At 46.3% G+C, this 27275-nt stretch overlaps 2 protein-coding genes across 3 annotated transcripts; both read right to left on the bottom strand.

The window, feature by feature from the left end:
* Positions 1 to 16: 16 nt before the first annotated feature.
* TELO2 (telomere maintenance 2) lies at positions 17 to 18146 on the bottom strand. 2 transcript variants are annotated; one of them, XM_058035917.1, is made up of 20 exons: positions 17824 to 18146; positions 17159 to 17436; positions 16598 to 16666; positions 15512 to 15659; positions 15030 to 15132; positions 14223 to 14291; positions 13228 to 13369; positions 11873 to 12009; positions 11070 to 11158; positions 9707 to 9817; positions 8853 to 8938; positions 8507 to 8604; positions 7501 to 7617; positions 6475 to 6546; positions 5766 to 5936; positions 5032 to 5123; positions 4365 to 4464; positions 3802 to 3866; positions 3089 to 3204; positions 17 to 120 (listed from the first exon to the last, which is right to left on the bottom strand). In XM_058035917.1, the coding sequence occupies exons 1-20, from the start codon at positions 18144 to 18146 to the stop codon at positions 17 to 19; spliced, it is 2490 nt and encodes an 829-aa protein (XP_057891900.1). The 2 variants fall into 2 exon arrangements, with proteins under 2 accessions (XP_057891900.1, XP_057891901.1); XM_058035918.1 differs by lacking the exon at positions 17824 to 18146 and having other exon boundaries at positions 9707 to 9814; positions 17159 to 17525.
* A 164-nt stretch (positions 18147 to 18310) lies between these two features.
* RNPS1 (RNA binding protein with serine rich domain 1) lies at positions 18311 to 26890 on the bottom strand. Its single transcript, XM_058035858.1, has 7 exons — positions 26848 to 26890; positions 23587 to 23742; positions 23119 to 23310; positions 21874 to 21976; positions 21181 to 21334; positions 20581 to 20722; positions 18311 to 19385 (listed from the first exon to the last, which is right to left on the bottom strand). Coding segments are annotated over exons 1-7 (855 nt in total). The 5' UTR covers positions 26850 to 26890; the 3' UTR covers positions 18311 to 19279.
* Positions 26891 to 27275: the final 385 nt, after the last annotated feature.

Raw genomic sequence — 27275 nt, 5'->3', positions numbered from 1 at the left:
TTCTGTTACCCTTCAGCTAGGAAGGAACAGCTTCAAGTTTCTTTTTCAGGTTCTCCATTAGCAGCAAGTTTTGCAGGGCCAGCCTTCTGCAGTCCCCATCGGGGTCTTTCTCCATCACATCTGCAAAAGAAGCAGCCACTGTTAATTGGAGAATGGGGAAAAGTGCCCTTAACAGTTCTCACTATTTTACTGACAATCACAGAACTAAACAACAGCATTTGCACCTATGGCTGGGCTTTGACATCGGGACTTGCAGGAACTGCATTAGGCCAGAAGGCAGAGATGTACAAACTTCATCATGTAAAGCAGCATGAGTTCAGCCAAGCCCTGACTGCCACATGGGGCAGTGCTCCAGTTTTGAGGGAGAAACAAACGGTCTGAAACATTGTAGAAACTGTCTGACCTTGGATCCCATGGAATAATCTCCATGCCAGAATTTGTACTTGTCATTTTGAGCTATACAAAAGTTTTGTATAGCTGAGCTACAAGTGTGAATGAAGTCTGCAGCTAGAAATCCACTTCTCCAAAGTCTAAAGTCTCCACTCTGCCATTCTTGCAATCTAAAATGGTCAGTGCTCCTTCCTGAATTTGGGGTCAGGATGCCAACAGGGAGAGAAGGCCCCAAGGTTCAGCATATTCTCCACTCTGAAAGACCAATTTTCTGATCAATGGGTTGCACACTTCCCACAGCACATAAGGGCAGCGTGAGGCTGTTCCCAGCAGCTGTTATTCCAGAGGCCCTTCATGGGCCTGCAAAGTAACAACCAGGATGCATGCAGGATGTCTGAGCAGGGGAGCCTGGAAGAGCAGGGAGCCTGTGTGAGGATATCCTGTACGCACGAGCCGTGTGCTGGGAGCCCGGCACTGTCAGCCCAAACACATGACTCATGTCACTGGAGCACAGCTATTTATAACCCAGGGAGAGCTGCACTCTGGTGCTTCCATACTCCCTCTGCAGAAAAGGAAGGTTACAAGGCAGATTGGAACAAGCTCAAAAGCTTAGAGTGCTGTTGGTGCTGTTTCTGTTCCATGAGCATGGACCTGGCACAGCTGGCACTGCATGGGAGGCACAAAGCATCTGAGTGTTCTGTTGGTCCTGACATAAACCTCACTTACCCATGACATAGATACAGAGAGCACTTGCAAGGGGTGGGGAACTCCCTCAAAGGCAGCTGCTGAGGAATCAAAGGGATCCTCAGGGAATGCCCTTTCCTAGGGCATTTCCTAGAAGCATTTAGGTATTCCCTTCCTCCCCCAGGAAGGATCAGGCTGCTCAACAGCATGGCAGCTAAGGGTAATGATGGACAAGTCCCAAGTGGATTCTAGTCTCTCTCCATAGCTGGTATGTCCCAAAGCATCCAGGGCAGACAGTGCCAGGGCTGCAGGCAACAGGCTGAAGGGACAACAGTTAGTCACAGGACACACTACAGCAGTTTGCAGAGGCCCGGATGTAACAACCAACTGAAAGAAGTCTGTGGATTTCTACTAAGCACTTCATGTGTAACATTTCCTATCTCACTGTTCATCACTGTGCTTTGGCCATGAGAGAAACACATGGGAGAAACAAAGATACTTTAAGCTAAAACCAAAGGGGATAAAAGGCATAGCAGCTGAGGCTCCCATGCAGGACACTTGTCATTTCCAGCTACAGCACAGCTAATACACAACTCCTCTTGCAAATCTTGTCTGGAAGAGTCATGAAGCAACAGCCAAGTCCATGAACTCAGACCTGTGATTCAGTCACAGAAGCAGGTCTCTAGTGCCAGACTTGACCTGTTGGAGCAGCAGGGAGGGCCCAGTACCTCCCTGTGAACTGTTTCCCCAACAGCCTTACAATAAATAGCAAAGGCACAGCCCAAGAAGCTGGTGTGTTTCAGAAAGCAGCTCTAGAAGCCCTTTAAATTGCACTTAAATTGCACCTGACCATATGTGAAGCTGAATTCTTTAAGGCTTCTGAACAACTCCTACAGCAGTTTTCCTTTCTCTGGTATACCCACAACAGTTATCTTACCCTGCTCTCATTCCCACCAGGAATAACCATGCAGCTTTCATGCTAAAGCATTAGATGAAAAGACAGGGCTATTACACTACCCATAAGCATGAGAAGATGCTACTATCTTGGTCATCCTCCTCTCCAAAATAACTCACAGAAAATGGATTATGCAAACCCTCATGCTGGAAATCCATTCCTGAAAGGCTTCGCTTGGTAACAGCAGTGTTAAATGCAGAGACAAGCAGATTCCTGAGAGCACACAGTGTCATGGGAAAAGTGAAGTCTTCAGCCCCACATGGCAGCTCTCTTCCGTTCAAAGGGCACAGAGCACCCCAACCTGCCAGGATCAGAGGCCTGCTGGGTCACTTTGCTTCCTGCTTGCTCCCTCTGGGAAGCGACTCACCGAAAGTGAGAATGGTGAAGGAAACCAGACCAGGGAATAACAAGAATCACCCTCACAACACAGTGAAGGCTTCAACATTAGTTGTTCTTTTCACTCCAGCTCTCTGCAGTACCTAAGCACTGATCTGTGCAGCTCCAGCCTGCCAGAACCCACAGACACAGTCTGTGTTGATGTAAGGTGTGCTGGGTACAGCATTTAAAGTAATTTGCTGTCTCCTGTAGCTTTTTCTTTCCATCAACAATAGGAAACTAGATGCTAGGCCATGCTCCTCTTCCTCCTGTTTGTAGCTCTAACACCCCATCATGAGCACACGGTGTAAACAGGCTGTAGAAGCTTTGTGTGTTCCTGCTGGCCAAAGTCACTGCCTGGGGGTAACAGGCAACGTGACAACACTTCCTGCAGCTTCATGAGGTGGGTGGTTGTCTGCTCAGATGGAGAAAGGGGGCACAGACTGTCTTTGGGGATTTTTCTAGGTGGCCTGTGAAGACAGTCACAGTCTGTAATGCCATACTCAGTTCTTGGCTTATGCCTCAGGTACCCCAGCCCTACATCTCTACAGCACACACGTGCTCTACTTGCTGATCATGCAGATCTCTGATGCACAATGCCAGGACATCACTGCTGCCATCACAATTAGAGATGCTGCACAAAGACTAACCAGAAAAGCACTGCTGTACCCCACCAGGTCCTACCTCCCAGCCAGGACTGAGTCTCCAACAGCTCTTCTGTCATGTCTGCCAGAATCCGTTCCGTAGGGACACTGAGGAGCAGGGAGGAGATACAGGACAAAAGGCCCTGGCGCACATACCTGTGGACAAGGACTGAACTGGTAATGCAGCTTTATGCTCTGCATTGACTTCCTCCCCTCAGGGGCTCTCCAGTTTCAAATGGCATGACAACTTTTGCCATATTCCTGCTGCTTAGGGGTGTAATCTTGCAGTGTGTCTCACATACAGAGCCCCTGCTGTGCTGTGCACAGGAGCCTAGCACAATTCAGAGTCCTGGACACACTTGAGAGCAAAACAGATATTGGATGTTTACAGACTTTTGGCTACAGGTCTTAATTCCTCTCCAAGATTGAATGCTGGAATTGAATCTAGAGTTTTCTGAGCTCCCTGAGTAAACACAGATGAAATTATCACATGGACAGGTAGTCAGGAAATTTGTCACCCTTTCTATAGGTAATGGCTGTACTGCCACACCAGAACACACCAGCGAAGTTCATATGTTGGGCTGACATTAAACACAGTCATAAGAACACACAGCTGGAGGAGAGCACAAAGTAAATGCATTAAGTCACTGACACTCAGAGCCAGATGCTCGTCTTGGACAAAGACAAACCATGACTGGAGGCTGGTTCACAGCTGATCTTTACAAATGAGAGTATACAACTACAGTAACTCACGAGTCCGTGTGGAAACGCAGTGCCCAAACAAATTCCAGCAGAGCCTTTCCCATTGCTGTCACTGCCTGCAAAAGAGGATTGTGACAGCAGCACTGAATACCATCCACATTGCCCTGCAGAACTGGGCCTCAAGACATACTGCTCATGGATCCTGAGCTGGAAGGAACCCACAAGGGTCAGGAATCCAACTCCTATCCTGCACAGGACATCCCAACAACCCCATCATGAGCTTGGGAGTGTTGTCCAAATGCTTGAACAAAGGTTTTTTTAAGATTAGATACAACTGAATTTATTTTACAGATGTGGAAACTTTGGCAGTAAAGTGAAATAATGTGCCCAATCCCCCCAAGAAGTTGACAAGAAGCAAAAGACAGTGCAGGGGTGGCTTGAATCCATGCCTATTTTCTGACTATTTCTTCCCAGCCCATTTCACAACTTCTCAGCCCACTCAACTCCAACTTGCTGCCAGTCTCAGTGCAGCAGGCCCTGAAGCACATGGCTAATCTGGAAGACACTCCAAGTTCCCAGGCTGGAAGTCACCCCTTCCCTCTGCCTTTCCTTACCACGGTGTTGACAGCCAAGTACATCAAAACTGCTAAAGTGTGAACCAGCCTTCCAAGGACTAAGTGATCTTCTCCCAGGAGATCAAATGTTGTTAAAGGCCTGCAAGTATAAGACACAGAGTTGTGTAGCATTGACAAGGATGATCAGTGCCTCTTTGGAACAGTCAGGAGGGTTATGAAGGGGGAGTTGTCCCCAAAAGCCTGAATCCCTACAACAACAGCCATTATATAGGCACTACTAGGTTAACAGAGATCAGAGCTGTTTGCTCTCATCTTTCCTCCCTGACCAGTATCTACCAGAGACGGAGCTAATTTGGTTCAAGACTGCAGCCTGAGCTCTGTGGTTTGTGTGAACCAGCCCACAGTAGAGGCTCAGATACTGGTGTGGTGCTGCCAGAATTACTTGTCGAGTACCTGCTGATGGATCTTCACTTCTGCAGGGTCCTACATACTCCTGCCCCACAAGATTTCAAAGGATAAGTCCAAGAGACCACAATCCACTCCTCCCCAAGCTTTGTGAAGGACCCAAGTGTCAGCGTGGTGTCACTGGGCTCCTGCACAGCTCCTGGGCTGTAGCCTGCTGCTTTGAGGCAAGCAGGACAAGCAGAAAGCTTCACTCTGGCCATTGCTATGTCCACATTCCACATCCTAAGGTGTTCACACTTACCTGTCAAAGTGCTGAATCAATGGGAAGAAGAAATATCCAGCAACGGAACTGAACTCGTTTGGGCAGGAAGCCAGTTCCACATGAGACTGACCCTGTCCAAGAGAAAAATGAAGTCTAGGCACAAGATACAGCATCCAGTTCTTCCCCTTCACTGGACACTGTCAAGACTACAGATTCCTTGCAGACAGCCCATCGTCAACTACTGCTTGTACACCTGTGGCTACCAGTTTCCCAACTGGATTGCTCACTTCCCATTTTGGATTTTCTCCACACCTAAACATTTCAATACAATATGCTTCAGTACTGCTCAGTTAGATGTAAGAACATGCAAAGGATAAAGGAGTTTTGGAAGGCAACTCTCCAGGCTGAACCACAGGGGAGTTCTGAAAACTAGGAAACTGGCATCAATTTATCTCCCTGGAAAATAGGAAGGCTGAGACAGTGTAGCCCAGAGGCAGCTAGTCTGATGGAGGCCCTGGGATTGTGAGGTGAAGTCACAGCTCCCTGCAGTGGCCACAAAAGCTCAGAACAAGCACAGAACAACAATTATCTCTCAAAGCCAGGTAAGGAATTTCAGGTTTGTCTTCCTCTCCCTGCTGGAGAGGGGAAATCCAAACTTTCCTTTGGACTGGGTCCACTTTCACAGGTATTTTGCTCTTTCCAGACAGAGCTTGCAGTAACTCCAAGTGTCCCTATTTCTGGTGGATTTTACATTAGTTTGCCTCTGGCCTCACCGTAACAAATCTCCGAGTCTTGCTTTTGATCCTCTCATCAACAATTCTTCTCCAGCCCTTAGAGCTCTCACTTTCTGGAAGGAGCTGGATACAAGGCTTTTGGACACCAGAATGTTTGGTCTTCCCATGGAATTTGGGACAGGACAGTTCCTGAGCTGCCAAAACCAATACCTAAATAAAACAGAGAGAGGTTCTGTTAAAAATGGGTAATTCCTAGGGAACAACAAAAGCATTCCCTGCATCCAAACTGACAGGAGCAACAAGGCAGAAAGGCACAACAGTTTCAGAGTGAAGAACAGCAGGAAATTGACCTCCAACAGCCACCTGGCTCTGAGATACTGACCAAGCACTTGGTCACTTAGCCCTGAAACAGAGCAGTGGCTCCTCCTTCAGACTCAAGCGTGGAAGGAGTCACAGACAGATCACTGTCCTTCAGAAGGAGAAGATAAAACAGACTGATGACGTAAAAGTAAACAGTGGCTTCTCCCAAGCAAATAAATGCCCAACACATGCTCTGCATTCTGTGGGGAGAGATCCCTGTGTGATGGAGTGTAGCAGGGTTAGGAATGAGAGGGGAATGCCACACACAAATAGTAATGTAAGAGATTCCCATGCCTCTGCCTTCTCCCATGAGGAATAAAAGGTAATCCCAATACACCTCAGCACCAGTGCAACAGACAGAAGGAAAGTGGGAAGTAAGAGCACTCACATCAAGGATGTCCATGCGCTGACGGAGACTGTAGTTCAGAGAGTAGAACTGGGAGGTCAAGTACTTTGCAACCTGTACAGAAAAATCAGGGCACAATGAGCACAGACCCATGCTAGAAAAAGCCTTCCCATTAACTCTAAAAGCATTTAATTTCACAGGTTCTGCTTCCTGTTAGGTAACAGCAAGCCTCCAAGAGATGGGAAGAAACACACAGTGCAAATGGGAAATTCAGACACTTTCACTTCTAGATTCTCCCAAAAAATCTAAATGACAGATGAGACTGCATCACTCTTCTCACCCTCCTATGCAGAGGTACCCAAACAAGCACCACAGCAGCTAGGAGACATCACTGTGGCCTTTCAGTACTTAAAGAACATTACAGGAAAGATGGACAGAGGCTTTTTACTGGGGCCTGGCTAGCATAAAAGATAAAGATGTTAAACTGGCAGAGAATAGATCTAGATTGGATATTAGGAAGGAATTCTTCCCTGTGAAGGTGCTGAGGCCCTGGCACAGGCTGCCCAGAGAAGCTGTGGCTGCCTCTGGATCCCTGGAAGTGTCCAAGGCCAGGCTGGACAGAGCTTGGAGCTACCTGGGGTAAAGGAAGGTGTCCCTGCCATGGCAGGGGGTTGGAATGAGATGGACTTTAAAGATCCTTTCCCATCTAAACCAGTCTGTGATTCCCTGATTACAGTCACCAGTCAGGTGTTTCTCTGTAGAAGCCCTCTGTGCCCCAGCTTCCCTTTATGTGAAACCCTTCAGTACAACAAGTTCTTATCTGATCTGCCTTTTCAGGTACAATCAAACCAAAGGCCTCCACAGAGTTCCTCTGTTTGACAGGGTGTTCTTTTTCCCACTGGTTCAGACATTCCTTGCAGATTCTTCAGGAGCATAAATGTTGTTAGACCTGAACTACCCGTTCAACCACCCAGACAGCTCCCTCTATCAAATGAGAAAGAGACTTCAGCTCCTTCAATTTTTGCCTGTGCTTCAACTGGAAAAAGGAAAATAGTAGGAGGAACTCACAGGTATTGGGTCTGTGGTTAAAACAGCTACTTGAGCTCTTTGACGGAGCTCCACAAAGCCTTCAATGCAGGTCTTCTCCTCCAGATGCAATAATATTTTTGCCAGCTCCACGCTAACCTGCTCCAAGTATGAAAAAAAGAATCAAAAGCCTGATGGTGTTTGGGCTTTTTCCTCATAGGAATTATGGACCACTTCTAATGGTCAAACAAAGACAAGGAGGTATTTTGTTTAGGCAACATGTCCATTCCTTAAGAGGGAGAGAAAACACATTAAGCCAAATGCCATCAGACTTATTTCCCAAAACCCTGAACAGATTCTCCACCTGCCAATTCTCTGTTCACATTTCACTGGGACTGTTTTGGAGAAGTAACAGCATTATGACATTGAATGAAGTCACTGTAACAGATGGGTTAAAGGGTAGAGCAGCACAGCCCTTCTCTTTCTCAGCTGGTGTCTCTGACACTTGCAAGTGCTCACTAGCAGCTGTGACAAGCACTCTTCACACACTGACCTTGTCCCACATTCCTCTCCCCTGAGCTTTTTATCTTGACCAGTACAACCCAATTACTCCCTCCACAAGACATTATGCTTGTACAAGTAAATAGGGAAGTGCATTTGATTTTGCCTCCATTTTCGCTGGGGAATAACAAATTGAATTTCAATTCAAAATACAAAATGGCTGCTCTGTAATCTCATTTTTTAGTGTTTTTCCTGCCCAGCATAAAGCATGAAGCTTCCTCACACTAGCAAACACTACTGGTATTATGTTTAATTTTGAGCACTGGAGACAGCAGGGTGCTGCCAGCACTTTTGCTGCTTCTCTGTTCCCCTGTGCCTCACCTTCAAGGCAACTATTTCCTTCTACTTCCAAGCTGAAAGCTTGTGAATGTGTGCCTTTAACCCAGTTACACATTAGCCAGGCCTTCTGCTCCACTGGCATGTTTAGTCTCCTCGTGACAGCAAAGGGCAATACAGCCCTCTTGTAACCTAGTTCATATTACTTCACCTCTCTTGTTGCTGCTGGATTCCTCCGAACCAAGCTCTCAAGTGCCTTGACTGTAGCTTCCCATTCGTCCACATCTTCAGATCTTGATCCAGTCAGAACTGAAATCAAAGGACAAACAGAAGTTATTAACAGAATGGCTGTGTTTGGGTACATACTCAAACTTCCTTCTGCCAATCATTTGTCTTGGTACAGACACTCAGCATGAGAAGCACTAGGAACTAAACTGAAATTACTCAAAAAATTCTATAGCTTCTTCAAATTAGATCAGAAAAAATAAACCCATGCAAGAGTTCACTGTCCCAAGTTCAGTAAGAAACAGATAAAGACTCAGCCCAAAATCTCCTACCTTCAATACAGTCTCGGATATACATAGGAGCCTTAAGTTTTAGCTCTTTATCCTCAGACATATCATAAGGGATGAGGTCATCATCACTGTAAAAGAATTAAAGGTAGGGCTTAGTTTATGGGTACAGATGTTCTTGCTTTACCCAGATAGCCAAACAAAGAGAAAGAACCAGTGGATACACTGTGGTAACCACATCACTCCTGTATCACTCAGCAGCACTGCTGAAGCCTGGCCTGAGGGAGAACCTTGGGAGTTCTAGGGCAAGAGCAGTTCTGTGATCAGATCTGGAACTGGATATCCTGGTCAAGGACAGGATACAGATGACCAAGAGACTAAAACTGACTCTTGAGATTTCATTATAGATTTATATTTTTATATATATATATATATACATTATATATACACATTATATATACACATATATATATACATATATATACGCATATATATACATACATACACATACATATATATATACATACATATATATATATAAAACACACACATACATATTAACATATATATACAAATATCTATATACATATATAGATATATTTCTTCATACAGTGACAGAATAAAGCAGGCCCACCATTAAAATGGGTAAATCCATCCACAATTTCCAAGAAATATATATTTAAGTCAAATGGAACAAATACAGCAGTTGCACACAACACAGGCCTTGCCTAATTTATTGACTATGCAATTTTCTACGCAAAGACCTGCTCTGCTGCAAACCACTCAGCTGAACAAGGTCAGAAATCACAACAATTGCCAAGAAATGCAGGTACTGACAGATCCTTTTCCCCCACATCTGCCATTTATTTCCCATTTCCTCCCTGTTTCTTGCCCCATACCTGTCAAGTTCAGCATCCGACTCCTCATCTGCCTTAACTGGGGCTGCTGTGTAGGAGTTCTCATTCCTCTCTGGCACCAAGGGCAGTGCAGCGCCTGCTTTCTCACTCCTGCTGTGAGGAACAAGAAATTTTAAAATGGATACAGTAATAGTTCTTACGAGGAAGAAACTACTCACCCTACCAACCCTCGCTGCCTAAATAGAACAGCAGATAATTATTCCTGCTGCAGTTTCACACCCAGCTTGGCTGACACAAAGTATGGGAAGGAGAATGGAGTAAGGGGAGAAAATAAGCAGAATCTTCTAACAGAAGAGCAATGGATTAAAAAAACTTAACTGGCTAGTTTGCTGTGTACCCCTGCACAATACCTGGGACTGCTAAGGAAAGACTCCAAAAACCAGATCACATTGACTTGCACCAGATTTGAAACTGTGAATGAAACTGAACTGAGAGTAGGTTTAGATTGGATAATTGGAAGAAATTCTTCCTTAGGATGGTGGGCAGGCCCTGGCACAAGCTGCCTAGAGAAGCTGTGGCTGCTCCTGGATCCCTGGAAGTATTCAAGGCCAGGTCGGACAGGGCTGGGAGCAACCTGCTCTTAACAGAAGGTGTGTGTCCCTGCCCACGGAAGGGTGTGAAATGGAAAGGACTTTAAGGTCTCTTCCAATCCAAACCATTCCATGACTTTTCAAAATTGGAAGAAAACATTTTTAACAATTTCTAGATCTTGCATAGGATGAATACACTAATTGAGAATATTTTTTCTGTCTCAATCCATTTCTGTGGACTTTGGCATTGTCCTTTCATCTCTCTAATTCTCAAAACCAGCCTCTAACAGCTGACTATGCTGATCATGCCCCTAAAATGGAAGCAATAAATCTTTTGTACTTCCCTGGAGGGCTGGACAGCTTCATCTGCTAATAACATAAAGTGCTTCACTCCAAAGCTGATCAAAAAGTGCTTCAAAGAGCCTCAGCAGATGCTCTGGGAGTTAAGAGCAGTCTTTAGCATGACAGACACAGCAGATTTTAGTCATGGGTGAATGGGCTGGGGGCATACAACACAAACACCAGCTTTCCAAGAAGCAAACAGAAATGATTGCAAACAGAAGCAAACAGAAATTTGATTGTACCAAAGGGCACACAAGACCCCAGTTTCACCACATGCAGCTATCAACAGGCAATTTCAATACACACTACCAATTGAATTATGAATGTAACTAAATCACATTGTAAGAAGGTGGTGCATTACGATGTTTAAGAATACATAAAACATCTTGAATACTGTACATGGTTCTTGTGTGTAATGGGAAAAAGGCATGGAGAAGGGCAAAAAGACAGCGTGAATAGTAGCAACAACTTACTCATTATCTGGAGGACTGGGGACAACACAGAATGATGGAGTCTGCACCAGAAGGGACTTCAATTCTCTTGTTTCATCGTCCTCTTCATACTAGACATTCAAAATAACTGTTGCTGCATTCTATTACTTACTGCAAATATGCCCAGCATTCAACATTTCACCCTTGTAATACACATGGACTAAATCATGAGCAGATGAACCCTCACCAATCCTGTTTCAATCCCTGTGCTGACAGCAGCAGGCAGCTGTAATCTTTGTCCTTATATTTGAGGTACCTGATGCCACCTTGTCTGAATGTTATTTCCATATTTCAAACATTTAATAAATGGCAATGTGACAGGAGGAATGTGGCAGGCTTTTAAAGAATTAATGTGATTTATTCAGATAAGTCACATAATTTCTACTGGAAAGAGCAGAGCAAATATCTCCATGTCAGACTTGAAAATCCCAGCTCAGAATGGATATTTCCACCATGTCAGGGACTGAATGCTCACCACTGCTTTAGGTTTGAAGCTCCCCTCAACTCCCACAAATCAGATTCTGATTCCCTCATGCAATAAGATAAACTTTAATTACCAAGTTTATCCTAACCTCTGCCAGTAGATTGCACTCCTGAGGTAACTCTCAGCCACCTGATCATTACATACAATTGGTTTTTGCAAACAGACTCTCTCTTTTTGAAGGTGTGACTGCCTCTCCTTATTTCCAGATAAAAAAGTGCTCTAATGCCCTGAATCATAGAGTTAAAGCTTTTACTTCCTCTAAGCCTAGCACAGCAGCCATAAGTTTCAGTAAAACCTTCACCTCAAACTTCAGGACAGGCCCCTCGGTGTTTATGCTCAAGCTGATGCTCTCTGCCACCACCATGCCCAGACGCCTCAGCTGGGGCAGACTGCTCTCCAAGTGGCATTTCACACCCTCCATCATGCTTGTCAGAAGCTCTGAAACAAACAACCAGCAAACAGTTGCATGTTTGAAATTCTGAAACAGAGACAGACACAGCCATCTTTAGTACTTCCCTGAGGGAAGTTTTACCCACTCACCACACAATAATGGATAGAAAGGGTCCCTGAACTGTGGCTTCCCTCTCTGCAGTGTCAGTGGTGCCCTTCAGCACCAGCACAAAGTCAACAAAACATCACAATATATTCTAAATTTCCAATATTTTGGTTTTCACTGAAACAAAAAAGGATGGTAAGTCAAGCCAATCTCTAGTTTGGCTTTAGAGCGTTTCAGAGTCACTTAAATAAATGTGATGTTTTGAGGACATTACAAGTTCTGACCACTACAAGAATCACATAGAGACAGATATTTGCCTAACTTTGGCTAAGCTCAACCAGGCAGGTAACACAAGTATTTCTCAGCCCTCAGGGAACACTGGTTGCCAGCTTCACCAGGCAGGCTTACTGCTGTTTGACTGACCTCCTTCATCTCAGACAGCTTCTATTTCCAACAGCTGTCAGACAAAAAACTGACTATAAAACTACAGAACTGGTAATACATATCAAGTCGCTTATTCACCTTATTAATTCTAGAATGAAACAGATGAGCAAGTCTTGAAGTGAATCTTCACATCCCCCATAAGTCACACACACATATAAGCAATTCTAGACATTTTACAGCTTTTTTTAAAAAATTTCAACAGAAACAGATAAGTTAGGCCAGGACCTCAGTGTGCTAGGCACTGGTTATGTGTGAGCACATAACCAGGTCCATGCCAGTGACCAACCTGCTCACTTCACACTGAGGAATGCCCATGGACTGTCAGACACCAAGCTAACAGATTTTTACCCCCAGTTACTTTCCCTGACTGTCTGGAGCTGCATCTGTGCTCTAAGGTTAAGCCTGTAAGTTACAAATCACACCATTCCTCTCACTAGTCCCAGAGTCAGTCCTTGTTTTCCTGCGACAAAAATTCTGGGTTTTTAAATCACAACTCAGCTAAGAACCATAAGGCAAAGACAGACCTCCTTCAATTCCATAACCTAAAGTTATGCACTTGGAATTCTCTCATATCAATGCTAAAGAGGACTCTGGCAGGTTACCCCATTTGCCAAGGTAAATATGGGACAATTCTGCTTATCCACAGATCAAAACAAGATATTTTTCTACACACTCTGCTAAAAAAAATCTAAGCCCCACTTCTCATATAGCCCCACCTTGTCTGCAGCTTGCAATTTCAGGCTCCTTCAGGTGGGAGAGGCAGATGAGGATGGCCTTGCTAATGTACAGCTGCTGCTCAGCTGGCGAGTGTTTCACAGCACTGCTGCTGCTCCAGGTCTCCAACAGGTCCTGCAGCACCTACACCAGAGAAATCAGGTTGGCCTGAAATGGATCTTTTCCTTCACAGAAGTAATTTTTGAAGCACATTTTTACTCTCCCTACAAAGAGGGAAAAAAATACAAATTTTGTATTTCAGAGCCCAAAACGTACTGTGTTTGACCACCCAAGAACTGCACTTTCAATTAAAATATGGTTAAATATAATGGTTTTTTTAATTTAAAAGCCATGTTTATTTCTCTTTAATAAATATTATATGCAAAGCATATAATGCAAAGTATTATTATCAAAACCCAGTATGATATTATAAGGTTTTATCTGAGTTTAGTCCAATTTTAGATAACTGTCAGTCCTTCCATATCATCTTAGAACATGTAAACAGTGAAAACAAATTTTGATAAAATGGTAAGGATTTCCAGATATTCAGATTTCATAAAATTTTCATCACACTGCTGACTTGAAGAGGCAGAATATCTGCCATTCCCACTGAGGAAAATATGTGTGAGAGAGAGTCTGAAACATCAACCATTTGGTAAACAGACAACTGTCACCAATTTGATCCCTTATTGCCATGTGCCCAGCCACATTAACAGGGCTACTGAGGAAGCTGAGAAGGACAGAGGACATGGGACATCTGTCAGAACCCAACCCTCACTAGTTTTGCTACATGGAAGACGACTGACCAATTAAATACGAAAAATTAATGCCAGCAGTGCAGAAAGCTTTGATTCATTGATCACAGCTCACTTGTGATATAGCTGGGCTTCCCTCACTCTCATGAACAGCAACCAGAAACCAGAACCCAAACTGTGCACCCCCAGACACACAGAATGTTCCCCATCAGACACCTCAGCAGCCACTCAGGGACCCTTACCCTGAGCAGCAAGGGGCGCCGGCCGCTGTCCAGGGCCAGGTAGCCAAGGAGGTTCTGCAGCACTGCTGTCTGCAAGGAAACCACAACTCCTGCTTCAACTGGTTATAAAGCTGTCATCCAGCAATGACAAGGGTCTGGTTTTATTTACTACATTAAACTTCATTCTAAGGCACTGGTTGACAACATTCAGAGATGGAAAAGTAAACAAATTTTAAAAAACAAGCAAGCACACATATGCAGTTGCTGATGAAATACATGGAAAATCATAACAGAAATACAGTACAGCTTTTTACCAACAAAACCAGCACAGTCCCAAGGCAAACATGGAACTCGTGAAGTCTAAAGAACAACTCTCACAACAGCATCACAAGCCACAGTATAGCTCCTAATAGCCCATGACAAACTTAGGTGCACAGGAGAAAACCCAACGGTCCTTATCTCATGTCTTTAATATAATTCTTATTCCCAAGGATTGATCCTGGCTGTTTCAATCTCCTCTTTCAGACTCTAGAATAATTTAATGCCTTCAGCTCCCCAAAATTCTGAAACTTTGTGCAAATAATCACTTGGTTCCAGAGGAGTACAGCCATTTCACTAATCACCATTAACCTTGAGAGAGCACATGAATCCCATGATTTAAAAGCCACTGTTCACCACTCCCACTCTGTTACAGCTGCACAAATGTGGGGAGACTGAGGACTCATTTTGGAATGCAGAGTTAAACCTTCCTCAGGCTCAGCTAAGAACTACATTGGTACCAGGGAAAACCTGGCACTACTACACTGCTGTTCCCCACAGAGTCCTCACCGTGTGGCCATATTGCAAGAGCAGCATCTTCTGTGCCACCACAAACTCAGCCTTCTTGTTCTTCACAACCAGGTTACCCAGCAATCTGGACAAGACCTCTGCCCTAACAAGACAAAAATAAAACATCAGGAATCCATGTTATTGCTGTCATGCTGCTCCTAATCACAGGAAAATCTGAGAGCAGCTATTTGCAACTAAGTCTCTAGAATACTTCTAAACTCAGACAGTGATCCAGTCATGGCAAAGAATGCTTTCACTTGTTTTTCTTGTTTTTCCACTGCATGTCAAAATGAACATACTCAAGAAATGGTGCAGGTCCTCCCTAAGAGGCAACAATCAACTACTTTATCCCTTGAGTCTTTTAGGAAATGGCAGTGTAAAAACCACCTACACAAACAGAGCACCTATCAGAGACCAATTCTGCAAGTATTTGTGACAATTCCAGCCCTTCCTGTGGATCAGGGAGAAAGCAGAGTTCTTACCCAGGTGCTCTCTGCACAAAACCAAGGACCACTGCTTCCATCCAGCGGTCTGGCACACATTCCACCAACTGCCAGCATATCCTCTGCCAGATGCAGTCTGACTTGGTGAGGTCTGTCAGGCGGGGCACCAAAACTCCCAGAATTTCCTCTGAAGCACAAGAGAAAACAGCAAAAACCCAGATGAGCAGGCTGATAGAATGGCATTTGAGACTAACCTGAGAATTTCAAGATCTTCACAACATGAAAAAAATACAATGTACAGTTTGAAGTTCTAAATTTTTCCTGCAGTACAAATACAACTAGAATCATGGAATCATTTAGGTTGGAAAATCTCTCTAAGACCATTGAGTCCAACTATAACCCAGCACTGCCAAGGCCAACACTAAACCATGTCCCCAAATGCCAGATCCACATGCCTTTTAACTCCCTCTATGGATTTAGTGACTCCACCACTACACTGGGCAGTCTGTTCCATGCCTGACCACGCTTTCTGCAAGGAAGTTTTCCTTAATATCTGATCTAAATCTCCCTGGCACAGTCTGAGGCCATCTCTTCTTGTCCTGTCCCTTGTTCCCATGGAGCAGAGCCTGACCCCCACCTGCAGCACCCTCCTGTCAGGGAGTTGTGGAGTGAGAAGGTTCCCCCTAAGACTTCTTTCCTCCACCCTGAGCCCCCCCAGCTGCTCCTCCTCTGACTGTGCTTCAGATCCTTCCCCAGCTCTGCTGCTCCTCTTTGTTCATGCTCAAAACAGAAATGGAGAACTGACTGGTAAGAACCACCCTAAGCAGCCTAAGGAACTGGCCAGAATTCCTCATCACAGTAAAGAGCCAGAAAATCTTCCTTCTTCTTCTTCCCCAGCCCTGTTAACTACTGCATTCAGTAGCTTTGAAGTTCTAAGCTCCCACAAGACATATCTACCAGACAAGCTGAGCAGCCTCAGAGAGCAGTCTGTGCAGCTCAGCTCAGAACAGCTCCAAATCAAATTGTTGGTCTCCCATTCCTTCCACTGATCATAACAGTCATCCTCCCATGCTAATACACTAAAACACTTTCCCCCTCTCCAAAAGAGCACAGTAAAACACTCACTTTGCCATCCATGAACACACACCTTCCCCAAGACATGAGAAACAAAAGAGATGGAGCAGTCCAAGCCACCTGGGATAAAACAGACATAAGCTTAAGTAAGCATGCCACTAGCATCCTCCAACCAACCTTCAGCAGGAGGTGCAGAGACTTCCAAAAGTGCTGCATTATGAAAACACACTGACATTTTCTCTTCAAGCATCATCTCTTCCTCCCTCCGCTACCTGCCTTCAGGCATAAACCAGCATTCAGTATTAAGTTACAGTGACAGGCAGAAGGCTAAAGCAACTCAGTTCCACTTTAATGTGATGGCATGGGTGGCAATGCCACTGGCTGATTCAGTATCACTCACATCTCCCAAACAATTCCTTTAGAACACACAAAGTGACCACAACAAAGTTTAGCAACAGAATATGCTGTTTAAATGCTTGGAATATTACAGCATTTGGTGGATTCCAAAAGGCCTCAGTTATCATCTGTATTTCAAGCAGCAGACATGAGGTCCATACCCAAAACACTTCTTCAGAAAACGACCTTACAGTACAGTCATCCTTGCAGCCTTACCCCGCAGAGAGTCAGAGATCTTCTCTAGCACCTGGAGAACTGCATCACCCAGCAGAGGGAAGTAGTTCTGTGGGAAGAACACTGGTGGGTTTTTCCCCAGGAGTTTATTGCTCACATGGTCGGGCAAACAGACGATCTTGTTGAGCAGGGTGCCCTGCAGTTCCAGGCAGCCTGCCTGTACCTGCGGCTGACAGACCTCCCACAGCAATGCTGACAGCCGGCCCTGCTGCAGGAACTGCTCCAGGACCTCAACTACCTCCCTCGGGTCGAGGCCAGAGCTGGAAGAAAATAACTGTAAGCTCCTGCCTCTTTTAAATGGTAAAAATAAGATTTGCATGCTACTGCTTTTCTATTGTGGTATCACTACTGAAATGCCTCTGTTTTGCTACACTGGATTAAAAAAAAAAAAAAAAGAAAAGAAAAAAGAAAAAAAAAAAGAAAAAAAAAGCGATTTTAATATCTTTTTATCTGCAGCTTCCTCGACTCCAAACATTCAGGACCTTCAACAAACACGACTGACAAAACTCTGTGTCGTGTCTGAAGGCACTCAGGGCGGGGTAAGGGCTGTCCGCACTCACGCACATCCCCGTCCCCCTGCGCACTCGAGCCCAGCTGAAAGGCACCCCCAGACACCCCCGCCCGCCTGCCCCGGGGAGCGGACTGACCCCGCAGAGCCAAGCGCCTCCAGCAACACGCAGAGGACAAGGCCGGGCGGGCCCTCCAGGAAACAGCACTGCCACAGGCCCTGGGGCCGCGCCGCGCCAGGCGCCCGGGCCAGCCTGCGCAGGAGGGCGCCGAACAGCGCCCGCTCCCGCTCCCCGAGCGCGGCTGGGCCGCCCGCTGCCGCCAGAGCGGCGCGTACCGCGCCCAGCGCCGCCACCAACCCCTCCCCAGCCCGGTCCAGAGCCGCCACGGCCTCCCGCAGGACGGACTCCAGCCCCAGATCGAGAGCGACTCCCGGCCCGGGGGGCGCCAGCGCCGCCGCCATGACACTGAGGGGAGCGCTCGGCGGCCCCGCTTCCGCCCGCCCTGCGCCGCAGCCAATGAGCGGCGCCAGCCCGCGGAAGGGGCATGAGCCCCGCCCCCCGAGCGGCCCCGCCCCCCGAGCGGCCCCGCCCCCCGCGCACCGCGAGGCAGCGAGGCGCACAGCCCTTCTCAACCCTACTGCTTTATTCAGAACTGCTTGTCCTACACAAGTACAAACACAACATGGGCCAAAAGGATACAAAGTTATACAAAACAAAACAAAAAAAATCTGTATAGTATCGACTGTACAACAGGTGGTAAATTCTTTGCCTTTCCCTGTGTGAACCCCAGTTAATCCAGGCAGCGTCATGGCTTCGAGCCTCCCTCTCTGCTTTGCAGTTTCCAAGGGGTTGGTGCTCAGTCACTCATTGGGGATTTGTAAAAGCAAGCTGTTTCACTGTAGGCGGAGTAGGAAGCTTTTACCAATACCCTCAACAAAAAGGTGAAAGAAATCACTTAAGGGGGCAGGTACAGAACATTTCTTAGGCTTTCCACTTCTCTATAGTGTCATGTTCGCTGGGCTGGACCATTGTTTCTGTGGTGATTGCCTGGTGTAAGCATTACAGAAAAGCTTACTCTGCAGAAACTAACCATCCAGGGGAACTGGAACAAAGCAATTTTGTATTGAATTAAGTCTCAGGCAGGTCTGGGCTCCAGCTGCCCTGATAAACTCTTGTGCTGGCATCTGGAGATCAAGGTATGTGGCTCACTGCCTTACTCACTGGGGTTCTGAACTAGCTCAAGATTTACATGCTGGTCTGTACAGCGTGCTAAACGTTTACAATCACCAAGCAGCAGCTGCTAACTGGAGAAAGACAGGCTGAAACATTTTTCCCTCCCTCTACCTGGAAAAGATGGTTTTTCAGCCTTTAAAATCAAAGCCATTTTTAAATAATTTCAATTCAATGCCAGGAATCCAGAAGCCTCACAGCAAAGGTTACTGGCCAGGAACTGGTGCTCTCTCTTCTTACACTGCCTTCGCTGCCAGGATTATCTCTCACTCCTCCTCACCCAGACTCATTATAAAAAAAAGGGACAATATTCCACCTGATGGGATTTAAGTTAAAAAGTAAAAAGCTGTCCAGTCCTTTTGCTTTATCTTGAGGAGTTGGAGCTGGAGCGGCTGCGGTGGCGCCTCCGCCCGGGAGAGCGGGATCGGGATCGCCGGCGAACGGGGGACCGGCGCCGAGGGGAGCGGGACCTGCCAGGGAATGAGGAGAAAGCTTCTGTTAGGAGACAGGTAACACGTTCAAGCAATTGGTCAGCTCAGCTACCAACTTCTTAAAAACACTTCCCTGCCTCCTGCCAAAATCCCTCACACACCATGGGAAAAGAGCTTGAGCAAAACACAGCTCCATAGAGGACACAGCCTGGCTATCCTCCCTCTGCTTAAGGAACCAGAAAAAATTATTAATACTTGAACAACAGACAAGAAACTTATCTTCTTCCTCAAGGAAAATGAACTCAGATCCTACGTCATCAGATCCTCCTTCACCTGAAGTAATCTTTGACTCCTGAAAGAGTGATATTCAGGGCAAGGATTTACCCAAATCCTTTCACATTACAAGCTCCTTAGAGGAAACTTACTCCAGAAGTAGTTCAGCTTCAACTTCTCAGTACTACAACCAACAGCCATATCAGTATAGTTACTGCTATGACAGAAGTTCCAGGCACAGAATACTAGCAGAGCTAACAGGACAGTAGAAGATGGAGTAGGAGAGATTACAAAGGAGGCAAACCTGCATCTGTGAGATCTCAGCAAAAGCTGAGCACCAAGAAGCCTCCTGGATCTTATGCCACAGTAACTACTGCTCATTTTTAAACCTTTGCTGAAAGTTGTTCAGCAATCAAGTTACTACTGACAAGTAAAATATTTTGAACACATGTAAACACCAAAGACTCAGAACTTACCTGAGCACAATCAGGCAGCTCCAAGTTGCACAACTGTCAGATCACACCTTAGGGCCAGTGTACTCCACTCACCTGACACAGGACTGCTTTTTGGTCATGTGCCCATTCAGAAATAAGGGAGGGAGGGAGGGAGGTATAAGGGCTTCCAAGAAAGAAGAAGCTGGCACAGCCTGCCACAAGTGTTCTGTCAGCCAAAGTCTGTTCCCATTTCATCTTCAAGCCTTTATGCAGAAGGCATTCCACAGAACAGGCTGGGAAGGGTGGGAAGGGTGAGACCTTTCCCAGAGACTGTGCTCAGGATGCAGACCAGAGCAGGCACCCTGGAGCTCATGAGTTAGGAACTGCAACCCAGGTTCAAGCAATGCCCAAGATGTGTTACTGTCACTTGCAGGGGAAAGGGAAGTCCAACAGGATTGTCCCCATGCCAAGTCTTCCAGCGATAACGAGTTGCTACTGAGAAAGAACAGCCTTGTCCCAGCTCTTACCTCCTCCTCATGCGAGGGGGGGACCTGCGCCACATGGGCGGCGGCGGCAGCATCCTCCTGGGGGGGCTGAAGCGTCTGGGCGGCGGCCGAGGCCGTGGTGCCAGCACAGCTGTGGCTGTGATCTCCTGACCGTCAATCTGGCCTTTGTAGGGCAGCACAGAAATAGGGAGAAGTAAGTATTTTTCAGCCTAACATATAGACATCATATCACTGCAACTCAATGCTTTGTCAGAAGCAACTGAAGTGGGATCAGCCCACGGAGCTCCACACCCTGCTCAGGGGCTGTTATGACATAGTCCTCACACCTACTAGACTTCTTTATCTAATCCCACCAAACTGCAGTTCAGATGTAAACCTGGAAAGGTTTTCATATAAGCTTAAAATTTTTTTTTCACTGTTTTGAAAAAAAGATTAGTTTTAATAGTTCTGTGGTTTCTTGGATCTGTCCTGAACCTCACAAAAGCTATTTGGGCTGAAAACTGACAGTACTTTATATCTGCTCACCAAAGACATCCCCATCACCTCTAACTCATTTTCTGATCAAATCCATCTACTCTGAAACTTTTAAAGCCCACAGGCTCCTTGCAGGTCAGTACCTACCTCCATCCATGTGTTTCAGGGCTTTCTCAGCATCATCTGGGTTTTCAAACTCCACATAAGCATAACCTTTGGAGAGGTGTGGGTTTAGCCTGTCAACTGGCATGTCAATCATTTTAATCTTTCCATAAGTGGAAAAAATTTCCATGATGTGATCCTGTAGAGAGAGAGAGAAAGAGACTGAGCCTTATTAACACAGAGCACACTCACCAGCCAGGCCTGGCTGGCCCAGAGCAGTAAATCCACAGCACCTTATTTTTTCAGCAGCCTAAACTTTTTACCCCTGAAGACCTTTAAACTATATTCTAGCAAAGACAACTCAAGCCAGACCAGCTCTCTGCAGATCCTTTATCAAGAACTGCCCAATATCCTTTATACCTCCAAGGCAATTTCAGTTGTTGTCCCAAATTCTATAGTTTTCTTCCTAGTAAAGCAGAATATAAGGTCTGAAATACTGACAAAACAGGCAGACTTCTTAGGCACTACAGTTTCTCAGAAGGCTTCATGGTATTTGACTCAGTAAAATCATATGAAAATTTTCCTCACTGATCAACGTGGACACAAAGAAACAATATCTAACAGCAACACCTTGGCAACTCACTAGTAACCAAGGTTCAGAGAGCTTTGAAAGAGCAACTCACACATTCTCATAGAAGAACACAAATGCTTGACTGCAAGGGAACATGCCATTATTACCTTTGTCACATTTCTAGTGAGCCTTCCAACATGCACTTTTGTGGGTCTGGGTGATGGGCTCCGCCTCTTCCTTTCCTTTTCATCTCTCTTGGGTGGTTTGGACCTGATTTGGACAACAGAAAACATTTACAGTTTTCAGGGAACATGCAGGACAAAACCTAAGCCAGTCATTATCACATGATCAAAAATACCATTTTTATTGAAGGGCATCTTTGTCCTGAAGAAGTTACAGTGTTGGGGTGATGGTGAGGGTGTTCCACTCAGAAACACCTCAGGACTTGCATTTGTCTGCTTTTGCTTTAGAACCTTTTGAAATTCGAAAACTTTTTTTTTTTGCAAATTTTTAACTTCACTGCAACTAGGGTAACAAACACAAAATTTAGCAAGCACTTCTATGAAGTTGAGGTCATAGCTAAAGCATTTCCCAGTTGTAAACACAAAAACATTCTTTGCCTCAACAACTGAAGAGGCAAAATAAGGTCACAGCATACCACAACCAGGCAATGAACAGATTCAACTATTTGCATTTCTATATCTTCCACTGACTACAGAGGTCAAAAAATGTAAACAAATCTATTTAAAATTAGCTGCATATCACAATGTCTTTGCAGTTAAAAAACAACTGAAATGAAACCTAAATTTTCTACATACGGTTTTTTTTTAATAGATTAATCTTTATGATTCTTCCTAATCTTAAAGTCCATCAATTACTGAAAACCCAGACAACCTTATGCAGATTTTTATCAGCCTTCATTGCCTTACACAAAGGAGAACTGTACAAACATTAAGATAGCTTGATTCCCATGTTACCCTTACAGGGGCTTCCTCTGCCCTCCTTCCTATTTTATTTTTCATAAATAAGAATATAAATATACATATGTACACATACATGCTGGTTTTAGCCCTGATTTTTCTGTTAGTCATGGCTGTAGTTTAGAGGAATTGAACAGCTTTACTCTGATCTAGACCCATACTACTAAGGAAACACTGATTAAAACCACCTCTAAAAAATGTAGTATCTAAAATTTTTAAACTACTAAAAATTAGGTTTTTAACCTATGTTCCTACAGCGTGTATGTTTGAATTCTAAGGAAACAAAGCACATCCATTCTAACAAAATTCACATCTCTAAGTTATGGAGAAAGCAAATGGGCTTCAGAGAACAGTCTGTTCTGATCACAATCTTGCATTCTACATGGAATTAATGTGACATGTGGCAATTCCTAGAAGACAAATGAAACTCACTTGGAGCGGGACCGTCGCCTGTTGTCATGCCGCCGTCGAGAAGGACTGGGAGAGCCAGAAGAGCTGCTCGAACTGGAACTGCGCGAGGTGCTGGAGCTCCCAGAGCGGCTGGAGGCAGATGAGGAACTTGAGCCACTGCTAGAACCAGTGCTGGAACTGGACCCTGAGCTGGAAGTTGAGCTGGAACGGGATCTTTTTCAAGGGGGAGAAGAATAACAATTAGTGGAATACCTAGAAAAACAATGGCTGAGAAACTTCGGACAGTTACAGAGAGTAACTGGGACTGAAACTCCACAGCTCACCAGATAACCAAAGAAATTCATACTTAAAATATAAACCCTCTCAAGTTAGACAAAAATCACACAGTGACTAACACAACACAAGCTTTCAACAGGCCCAAGACTACCACAAATAAAGGTACTGATTTCTGAAAATGCTGTCATTTGATGCTCCCATAAAAGTACCCACCTGGTACTGCTGCTCCCACTGGAGGCACTGCGTCTCTTGCGCGTTTTGTCGCGACCGCGATCCTTCTCACTCGATTCCTTGGCAGCTGCTTTGTCCTTGGACCGGTCCTTCGATTTCTCTTCTGACCTGTCCTTGCGCTTGGTTGGTGAGGGAGCCCTTCAACAACAAGTTGCAGAAAGCAAGCTTTTTAATTGCTTAATTAAAAAAATACATAGACAACAAAAGCCCCACACCCAAATATAGACCAGAACAGCAACAAAAACCACTGAACTTTGAATTTAACTCGGGATTACTGAAACTGTGGAGTTAAAGCATTAGGCAATTCCAGGTACTTTAGAAAAAGTTATAGCAAGCTCTTCTTTTTTAATCCTGGTAACTCCTTTTCCCCTTCAGAGATACCCATAGTGGCAGAATGGGCCTCGTGGCTCACATCTCACTTTTAACTCTTGGATTCAGAGAACCAGTTCTCTCTTTGCTCTCGATCCAAAAGGAGACAGATTTAACACCTCTATTTAGCACTGAAATGCTGGGCATTAGTTGACTTCCAGATGTTTACTATATGAGGGCTGCATCCATCACAAAATCTGCAACATCTACAAACATGTAACATTTTGATTATTCCATGGGGATTGCTTAAAATCAGCATTACAGACCTGTCTCTAATATTTTAATAACCTCTAAAGGAATATGACACCCTCAAGTACCAAGGAATTAAACATTCAGGGAATGAACAGAAGTGTGTTGGAGATGCCAGCCTTATCTGTAGTGGCACCCAACACGCACTGTAATAATGCAAGATGCTGGAAACATCTCCATCCCCACACAGGCAAACTGAGCGAACAAGAAAAAACCTTTGACAGCTTACAGCACCCAACAATCGTTTTGCTTCTGTGCTTCTGGTAAGCAATTACTTTATTCTCTGAACTGCAATTAAATGTATGGTTGGGAAGAGATTACTTCTGAACAGCCAAACTTGCTTTCCTGATTTTCAGGTTCACAGTTTTCCCTAATAAACCAACTGCAGGAAACAACACAAATGAATATTCACAAACCCAGCTCCCTGCAGAAACCAAGAACCACCCGTGGCCTTTCTGCATGGAGGACAGGAAACCCGCACCACAGGTGTGCCACTGGAGCAAGTTGCTGGGAAAGGAAAAGTCTCCTCTAGCACCAGTGGCAGGAAGAAAGCAGACTGTCCCATGGGCGTTGCAAAGGGAGCCAAGACAAGCAGACCCGTGTATGCCACTGAGCTTTAGGGCATTTCAATCCAGCTCTGTGCCTCTCCAGTGCAAGGTCTGAGGGGGATGCAGTTCATAAAGCTACTGCATGAGCCCAGCTGGGTGGCACAGAACAGACAGGTTCCTGGTTTCACAAGACCAGAAAACCTAAGATTTTCCTTTAATTAAATCACAGAATCACTGACTGGTTTGGGATGGTGTGAACCTTAAAACTCGTCACTTTTCAACACCCCAGCTATGGCCTTCGCTACACCAGGTTGCTCCAACCTGGCCTTGAGCACTTCAAGAGATGGGGGCTTCTCTGGGCACCCTGGGCCAGGACCTCACTACCCTCACAGGGAAGAATGTTTTTCTAATCTCTAATGTAAACCTGCCCTCTGTCAGTGGGAAGCCGTTCCCCCTTCTGGCACTCCAGGCCCTTGTAAAATGTCTCTCTCCATCTTTCTTGCAGGTTCACTTCAGGTACTGGAAGGCTGTAATTAGGTCACCCCAGAGCCCATTTTTCTTCTAAATATCCTATAGCCAGGTCTGGCTTATTTCTGCCTGCACATCAGCTCCTCCTGCACCCGTGCACTATCAAACTCATGATGTTATCAGCACACAAAACTGTTAGTACTCAAGAGTCAGATCTGGTTTTACCCCTTCTGGGAGAAAAGAGAAGAGGAAACAGAGATAAAGACCAGCATGTTTGCTGTTACCCAGCCTGCTGCTGAGGCAGGAAATAGAATCACATCATCAATTACATTGGAACAGACCTGTGAGACCATCAAGTCCATCTTCTGACCCAACACCACCATGTCAACTAGACCAGAGCACTAAGACTGGATGCAGCACGTTCTATGAACACCTCCAGGGACGGTGACTCCACGACCTCCCTGGGCATCCCCTTCCAGGGGCCCAATGGCCCTTTCTGTGAAGACATTCTTCCTTACCTGATCTAAACCTCCCCAGTGCATCTCAAGTCTGTGTCCTCTTGTCCTGTTGCCCATTGCCTGGGAGAAGAGCCTGACCCTCACCTGGATACAATCTCCTTTCAGGTTTCACTGCTTACTGCTCCTTGGGACAGGCACCTCCCAGGCAGATCAGCCACATGGCTTTGGAACATTCACCAAATGATGCACCGAATAAGCAGTCTCCAAACTAACTAGTGGTTTTAATCCTTTCTCAGGAATGCATCTGGCCAAACTCACTTTAGTTGGAAACCTCACCCTACCTTGTGGGCATTTTCACGTGCACAAGTTCAGGCATTCACTGGAAAATGTGGAAAGAATAAATCACAGTCCTCACACAAGGCTAAACAACACTGCATTTCTAAGTGACATACTTCTTCCGTACAATCAAAAATCTCTCACTCGCTAAAAAATAGCTGGTTTGGGGGCACCCACCCAAAACCAGAAAGTCTACAGAGCAATCGACACAAACTAAACGTCCATCTCACACACGCTTCTGCTTTAGCGACAGAATCTGCACACTCAGAGCAGCAGTTCTGTGGCAAAGGAAGCAAACTCGCTCGCCCTCAGGCTTCCCGTAGAGCTACAGGCGAGTCCTGTACTAACAGTCTGCTCCAGGTCCTCAGCTGCAAAGCGGCACAGTTCCTGGCGTGTGGAGGGTTCGGCGCCCGGCACTAGTCTGCCCTCTACGGCCGCTCGGCCCGCGGAGCGCGGGCAGCCAGATCCGCCCGCCGTGGGTCCGGTACAGCAGCCGCGGGGCTGGGGCCGCGAGATCAGCACAGCAACCCGTCCCAGGGGCCCGCACAACGCTCCTCCCGCAGGCCGGGCCGCGGCGGCGCCGACACCCGGGCCCAGCTCCCCGGCCGGCCCCGCCCCGGCCCTCCCTCCCCTGCCCTCCCCGCCTCCGGCCGCGGGAGGCCGCGGCTCCGAGGCCCCATCCCCGACCCTCGCGCCACCATCGCCCCTCGGCGGCCCCAGCGCGCTCCCCCCGGCGCCCCGCGCGGCGGAGGGGCCGGTCGGGCCGCGGCCCGGCCGGATGGACGCGGATGGCGCAGCCCCCGCCCCGCACTCACATCTCGGCCGCCGCCGCCGCTCCGCGCCCGTCGCGCGAGAGTGACGTGGACGGGCGGGAAGGGGCAGCGCCGGCGCGCGGCGATGGCGTCACAGCGTGGGGCGGGACGGGCGCAAGGGCCTGAGGCGAAGCGGGGCGGGCTGCGGCAGGGGCGCTGCTGCCCCAGCGCTGCGATAAAGGTTCCTGCAGACCCTGCCCTGCGTAGCAATGGCACTAGCGGCTGGGGCTTCAGCTCTGGGCTTTAAGAGCTTGACAGCCCAGTGGGCTGCAGCCCCCACGCGTGAATTCTGGTCCACTCTGTCTCAGGTGCAGGTTCACAGCACACCGATTCTGATCTGAGGTGGTGGCGGCTGTAGGGGCGGTACTACTATGAGGGGATTTGCTCTCTCAACTGCAAGAAAATGGGGAAGAGGCGAACGAAAGACTTAA

The sequence above is a fragment of the Melospiza georgiana genome, chromosome 16 (genome assembly GCF_028018845.1).
Source record: "Melospiza georgiana isolate bMelGeo1 chromosome 16, bMelGeo1.pri, whole genome shotgun sequence".
In the NCBI taxonomy this organism is placed as follows: Eukaryota; Metazoa; Chordata; class Aves; order Passeriformes; family Passerellidae; genus Melospiza; species Melospiza georgiana.
Note: the sequence above shows the minus strand (reverse complement) of the source record. Positions and strands in the feature narration are given on the sequence as shown.

Excerpts from the sequence above, each read along its gene's own strand:
- TELO2 (XM_058035917.1), bottom strand. The coding sequence starts at position 18,146 with ATGGCGGCGGCGCTGGCGCCCCCCGGGCCGGGAGTCGCTCTCGATCTG. Across the intron at positions 17,437-17,823 it reads GAGGCGCTTGGCTCTGCGGG|CTCTGGCCTCGACCCGAGGG; the intron begins GTCAGTCCGCTC and ends ATTTTCTTCCAG. Across the intron at positions 8,939-9,706 it reads TCGGATGCTGAACTTGACAG|TGATGATGACCTCATCCCTT; the intron begins GTATGGGGCAAG and ends ATTCTTTTACAG.
- RNPS1 (XM_058035858.1), bottom strand. Across the intron at positions 23,311-23,586 it reads AGTGGGAGCAGCAGTACCAG|ATCCCGTTCCAGCTCAACTT; the intron begins GTGGGTACTTTT and ends CCCTTGAAAAAG. Across the intron at positions 20,723-21,180 it reads CCTGAAACACATGGATGGAG|GCCAGATTGACGGTCAGGAG; the intron begins GTAGGTACTGAC and ends TGCCCTACAAAG.